This window comes from Plasmodium inui (genome assembly GCF_000524495.1).
Source record: "Plasmodium inui San Antonio 1 unplaced genomic scaffold supercont1.9, whole genome shotgun sequence".
Classification (NCBI taxonomy): Eukaryota; Apicomplexa; class Aconoidasida; order Haemosporida; family Plasmodiidae; genus Plasmodium; species Plasmodium inui.
In genome coordinates, this window is record NW_008481843.1 from 880,706 (window position 1) to 887,199 (window position 6,494).

The 6,494-nt window shown below is 45.2% G+C and overlaps 2 protein-coding genes across 2 annotated transcripts; one reads left to right on the plus strand and one right to left on the minus strand.

Moving 5' to 3' along the window:
* Positions 1 to 1,855: 1,855 nt before the first annotated feature.
* On the plus strand, positions 1,856 to 2,857 carry C922_02690 (hypothetical protein; the record flags this gene model as incomplete). Its single annotated transcript, XM_008818289.1, has 3 exons — positions 1,856 to 1,983; positions 2,134 to 2,262; positions 2,413 to 2,857. The coding sequence occupies 3 exons, from the start codon at positions 1,856 to 1,858 to the stop codon at positions 2,855 to 2,857; spliced, it is 702 nt and encodes a 233-aa protein (XP_008816511.1).
* Positions 2,858 to 3,408: 551 nt separating this feature from the next.
* C922_02691 (hypothetical protein) lies at positions 3,409 to 6,132 on the minus strand (the record flags this gene model as incomplete). Its single annotated transcript, XM_008818290.1, has 1 exon — positions 3,409 to 6,132. One exon carries the CDS (start codon positions 6,130 to 6,132, stop codon positions 3,409 to 3,411), a length of 2,724 nt encoding a protein of 907 aa, XP_008816512.1.
* Between the last annotated feature and the right edge of the window lie 362 nt (positions 6,133 to 6,494).

The following is a 6,494-nucleotide window of genomic DNA, read 5'->3' on the forward strand; positions in this document are numbered from 1 at the left end:
GCGCGTCAGAACGGTTTGCATACCTTTTGGGGGAAAGTCCCTTTGGGCTTTTTTTTTTTTTTTTTTTTTTTTATCATGTATGCATATATATGTGCCATGTTTATGTGCGTATGCGCCTTGTATACATCCCCTCACATTATTGTAGAAGCTACCCAACTGCCCCTTCGGGTGAAGATGCGCATGCGTCGTGTTCACGCCAGTGGACTTAAACGTAATCCTATACGTGGTGGGTTGACAATGCACAGTGAGATATGATAACGCGTACGGGAGTTTCCTAATGTGTGGCCTAGCCACAGATGTGCTTTACAAAATGACACATTCGTGGCGCGCATAGCAACTGGCGCTGCCACGGCGCTCTCGTTACCGACGCTGCTTGCATGATCAAAATGTGTCGGTTCGTGTTATCCCCGGTTTGAGGTAGGAAGCCAATTACAATCACCTTTTTTTTTTTTGCTGGTGTTCTCGCTTTACACTTCGGATCTCAGATGCGATGCTCACAGAGAGGGGAGATGGCAAACTGGCGTGGCGAAGAGGTGAAGAGTGAAGCGGCGTGAGTGACACAAGAACTTAAGGGTAGTAAAGAAAAAAAAAAACTGCGCTTAAGTGGCGTCAGTGAAAAAGGGATATGTTGTATACAGCATATTAACTGAAGCGAAACAAACACCGCATTTTGTGTTTCTTCACATTAACCTGAACAAATTTTGGAAATTTTTTTCTTTCCTCGAAATTGTTTGCTACTGGCGATTTAAGTCACCATCTGTGTGAACTTGGCATCTTGTGTACACTTTCCTGTTGACACATGACCCCACGTTAGGATCGAAGCACAAATTCTGTGCCCCTGCTTGATTCCCCCTGTGCAGCGCTGTTCCCCGTGGGGGTGTACATGCTGATAATAGGGCCCAGAAAGTAAAGCCAATTGACAATTCTTTTCACTCTTTCTGCCTTTTAAAAGCAACATAGTGAGTGAGAATGACCCCAGTGGGAACATCTTTCAGGTGTGCCACCCGGGTAAAGGAGGCTAAACAGATGCCCCTTGAAGGAGAAACGGCAAAGGGGTTAGTACGCCCTTTAATAGTGGCACCCTTCTTTCGGTTATACCCTTTTTTCCAGTCACACACGGGATGATAAAAGGTAAATTTGCCGTCACATTGAGCAATTGAACATCCACCACTTGGCTACGCAAATAAGAATGTGTAGAAAAAAAAAGAAAAAAAAAACAAAAAATGGTCCCTTTGGTTTTTAATTCGGCAGCCTCCCCATGTGTGTCGTCTTCCCTTGGATAGTGCCTCTCCTTACTTTCGTTTGATATTGTTTCTCCCTTGGGGAAGCAATAAAGGAAAAAAATAAAAAAAAAGGAAGTGAAGTAAAGTGAAGGAGGACGTCTTAACGTGTTGCCACAATCAACGGAGGAATGTCATCCACTTAACATTCGGGTAGGCTAACAGCACAATAGAATGGGTGTATTTACATGGGTATTTTTTTTTTTTCTTCGCGCCTCCTCAAGGGGAACACACAGAAATGTGAAAGATAAAATAACTTTGTTCACGTGGGTCTAATTCATCCATTCACAACGGGGAAGTGACGTAAACGAATTAGACTTTTTTTTTCCAGAGCATGTGTCGTTCGAGACAAACGTGCATCCATTTCCTCTCGTCTCTTCATCCCTGTTGTAGAGGTGTGTACACCCGGATACATGCCTTTCAGTGTAGACTACCTCACATCGTTGTACCCACGAATAAGGGGGAACATTGTTAGGAAAAAGCAAAACAGCCGCGCAGGGCTTGCTACAGGAATGCCTGCTTTTTTTCATGTCTCCATTTGGCTAAACATTGGTTTTTACATGTGCCAATAAAGAATGTCCCGCCGAGATTTACAGGCGGAGGGGAACGCCCATGGGGCGAGTGAAGATTTGCCCCTGATGGAGGGAAGCCCCAAGGGGGGCACGTTCTACGACATGCTCTTTCCGGACATGTCCCTGAGGAGGTAGCTGCGTCTCGTGCGGGGTGCTCTGAAGGGGAGCACCCTACACGGGGGCGGCACACATAGGGGCACCACACACAGGGGAATCCCCTTCCTGGTCTGATGAAGTAGTTCGTGCTGATGACCGCTTCGCGTTGTTTCTCCGCCCCGCAGAATCATCGTGTGGATTAGCTTCGCCCAAATTGTCATTTACATTTTGAGTTGCCTTTTAAGCGAAAACTTAACGGCGCCCAGCGTGCAGGTGTTGATGTTCTTGGGCGCCACGTATGGCCCCGCCGTCAAGTACGCTTCCCATGCAGGAAAAAGGGGTCATCAAAAGGACCCACCTAGATATGCACTGCTAATGTTTAGAGGAGTATGCACCCGTTTCGCAGCCTATTTTCTCATTTTGTGGCACATCATCCCCCCCACAAACATATACACCCCACGCAGGCAAGGAGAAATCTGGAGACTTCTCTTCCCAATTTTCCTGCATGCAAATTGGTGGCACTTAATAATTAACATTATGTGCATGCTGAACTTAGGCCTAGTGATAGAGGGCAAATACAAGAAGGGGAGTTTTATTTTCCTTTATTTTCTGTCAGGGGTCGTTGGAAATGTATTAACGACGATCTGCAATCCGTGTCAGCTAGCTGTAGGAGCATCAACAAGTGGATTCGGGCTCATTGGATTTTCCATCCTCGAAATATTTTTAGCCTGGGCCAATTTGTCCAGGAGGGCTAAGAACTACTACATTTTTAATGTTTCTGTTTTTGTGCTATTTTTTTTGTTTGTTAGTTTTTCTCCTACCGTCGATTTCTTTGGCCACATTGGGGGCTTCCTCTGCGGGGCGTTTCTGGCCTGCCACTACAACAAGGCCATGGGATATGACTTGTAGGGGCGGCGAAATTGGGAGAATTGCGTGGAATTTCGCTAAATTGCCGCGAATTACGGCGAGATGGGGCGACTAAGACAGTTTTGCTGCCCATTCACCAGAGTATACCTTACATCTCCTACTTATCTCCTTCCCCTTTTTTCAGCTTCCAGAGGTCCCTCTACTACAGCTTCGCCTGCATATGTGCCCTAATTGTTTTGTACCTCCCAGTTCGGCTCTACGTGACGGACATGCCATGTGCACTTTTCCGCTAGCCATTTGCATTTCTCCACTAACCAAGTGGAGAATTTTTTTATTCAAACAAAATAATTTTATCGTTAATGTAGGGAACAACAGGTGTAATAGGTTGCCCCGTCTGTAGCTCATAAAATGGGCTCCACTTGAGAGAAAAAAAAAGAAGCAACAGGTACAAATTTGCGAGGCGGTGCAAATTGGGGAAGTTGCCAAACTGGGCAAAAATGGGAAGGGCACTACATTTGTGCTCTTCTCTACGTGACCGCTCTTCACCTTAGCATAGTCGAAGGAGCCGCAGGAATGTGCAGCCCTGCGCGGTGCTAAGCCCGCCTTTCCCTTAAGAATCTAAAGACGCTAAAATCGACCGAGTCGCGCGCGCCCCGTACGAGATCGGAGAAGCTCGCCTTATCCCCTTCGGAGAAGTGGTCAGAGATAAAAATTTCCTGCAAAAAGGGTAGGTACACGTGTTCCCATTTCACCATCTCATTAAGGCAAAGCAAAAAAATAGACGAAGGTCGAAGAAAGTCACCGGCGTAGAGAAAATCAAATGGAAGACCCTTCCGTTTTGTTTGCATTCGAATTCTTCTTTGGCTGTTTATAGATATGACACAATTTTCCCACTGAGTGAGTCCCTTTAAAATGTGATGGAACTGCTCGTGTGTTGAGTCACATCCCTGTGAAGGGGATGACCCTTTCACAATGATGTTTGTTCGAAATGGTAACGAAAGGATGCACGAAATTGTCCTTTTTGTCACATCTAAAGAATCCTCACGGGTATCACAAAATAGAATCGGTAATATTGTTCGTAACAATAAGTAGTAGAGAAAAACGGGTTCAGCGCAGGATTTTATTTTATTTATCAATTCTTTAAGTATGTCTTGTTTGTCCAACGGATGGCAGCGGTGATCATTTAGATGCAGTTGACTTGAAGGGGGTAGCCTCTCCAGAAATATATACAGTGTTTTTTCGAATGCGTCTCGAGATTTGTCCAATGGGCAATTACTCTGTTTTTCCCTCTCATTGGATGATGTGTGGAGGAGGGATAGCCCCTTTCGTGCGAGCATTCTACGTCCGGGAGAGACACCTCCCTGCATTAGTTTCACCAGAAAGAAACACTCACAGATGGAGCTCAGATCATACAGACTTAATTCGTCCTTCGTGTACAGTGGTTTATGATTAGCCGATGGAAGGATGTTACGCTCTTCCCTCTTTAAGTTATCCCCTGGGTGGGTACCATAGTGGGGGGCACACTCTCTTGTCACTTTGAATACTGCGCTGTCTGTGCGACTGCCCTGATTGTTTGCATCCACACCTCTTCCCCTTCTGCCTTGCTTATATTTTGCAACGGACACATCAACTAGGTGCAAAAATATTTCTTCGAAAAATAGGATGAATGATTCGTTGCTTATAATTTCAGGTTTTATTATACCCACCCGCATGAAGGATTTGAGCAGGTAGGGTAGATACTTCGATATGGAGCATTCTGGAGGATTGCCGTCTGGTCTGCTTTGCACTGCGTCAACGGCTACATAGGGGTGTACTTCTTTCTGGCCCGAATTTCCATATTTGTACAGAAGCACGCCAAGCAAGTGCGACACCTGATCGGCAAGGTGACTTTTGTATGGCATTCTCGACCGCACCACTGCCTTGTGAGGCCTTCTTTTCTTTTTCAGTCTATCAAAAATTACCGTGTCGGCCCACCAGTTAGAAAACAAAGTGAAGTGGCAGTAAGAGCAGAGAAGAAGATACCTCTGGATGTACTCCAGCTCATTGCACGTGTTGGCGATATAGGGGTCGTTCGTTCTGATAACCACGTCTGTCATGGTCTTGGCGGAGAGGAAGTTTCTGTACCGTTTGGAGAAGTTGTCCCCATTGGGGGAATTGTCCCTGTTGGGGAAGCTTCTTCCTTCCAGATGTGTGGCTCCCCCCTGCTGCTCACTAGGAAAGAGAAACGAGTGGTAACTGCATGCAAAGTTAAGAAGCACATTGGAGGAGAGCACCAGTAAGTCGAACGGGTTGACATACGAAGTAGAAGTCAGTACAAGCCGTTTAATTAACAAATTAAAGTCATCATCGCAGAAGCCGTTTCTTAGAAAGATTTCCTGCACCTTTGCTAGCTCCTCTACATTGTTCACCATTTTTGGTTCTATGTCCTTTTCCAATCGGCTGTTAAAATGGCGAGCGTACTTTTTCAGCGTGCAGTGGAGTGAGGGTAGGACAGACCTGTCTGGATAATACCCAATCGAGTCGGACACATAACTTAGCAAAGTTACAAAGCTGGTGTTGATGCATGCATTCCTTTGGAGGAAATTAAAAAAAGAATCGTTGAAAAGGTACTTGGCTAGCAACACAGCAATAATCATATCATGTTTTTTTTTTCCAGTTAGTTCTTTTACGATCCAGTAGCAGTGAATGACTTTTTCTTCCTCATTGGATGTGTGGATAAGTATCTGCTCAAGCAGTTCTCGGAGCAATTCTAGGTCGTCTATTTTGTACAGGCAAGTTAACTGGTAAATTTTAAACAAATAATTGTAGTGGTTGTTCTTTATTGCGAAGTGGAGGTACTCTCTCAGGTGGTCCCTAATTTTGTCCTTCCAGTAGAATCTCTTTTGCTCCTTTTCAATCTCCTGTTTGTGTAGGGTGGATAGTGTGAGGAAATCCAGGAAGCTCCTATTCGTCTTTTTTGCAGTTTCTAAATGTGTTACTATATGGATCATTATTTCTGCGTCTGCTGCGTCTATGCTTAGCAGTCCTCTCGTTTTTATGGTGCCATTTTTCGGTGAGGAGGTGTTTACCCCTTGATGTAACTCCTTTTCATTTGGGAGGCCCACTTCGGCAGTGCTGTCCTCACCACGTATGAGGAAATTTACCCCATTTCTTTTTACCTCCAGGAGGCTAGTTGCTTCCACAGCGTAATGCCTCGCGTCGCTTTGAGTGACCCCTTTGCGCCACTTGACGTGCCCTTTTCTGGTTATCTGCACATGGCCCGCACTATGAATAAAGCAGTAACGCCTGCTCCCCTTGATGATGCTGTAGGTAGCCATTTTTGTGCATCCTTTGATGATCTCCCCCGTTCAGTAGCTTCTGAACTTGGCTTTCTCATTTGTGGGGGAGGCACGTTGTACTGTGAAGACTACCACGTAGGAGAAACAAAGCTGCTATTACGGCGTGCACATGGTGGCACATTCTCATGGGAGTGATTCGAACTAGAACGGCGGTGCCAATTTCGCAGAGAAAGAGGAGGGGAAAAAAAAAAGACTCTGCATAGGGGGACATACTCGTTCTTATTACCTACACTTGGAAGAAGCACCTCGGCTCTCTTTCCACACATGTTAGCATGATGGATGCAACAAAAAAAAACGAACAAAAAAAATTGAAGCGTTTTTGGTTTTTTTTTTTTTTTTTT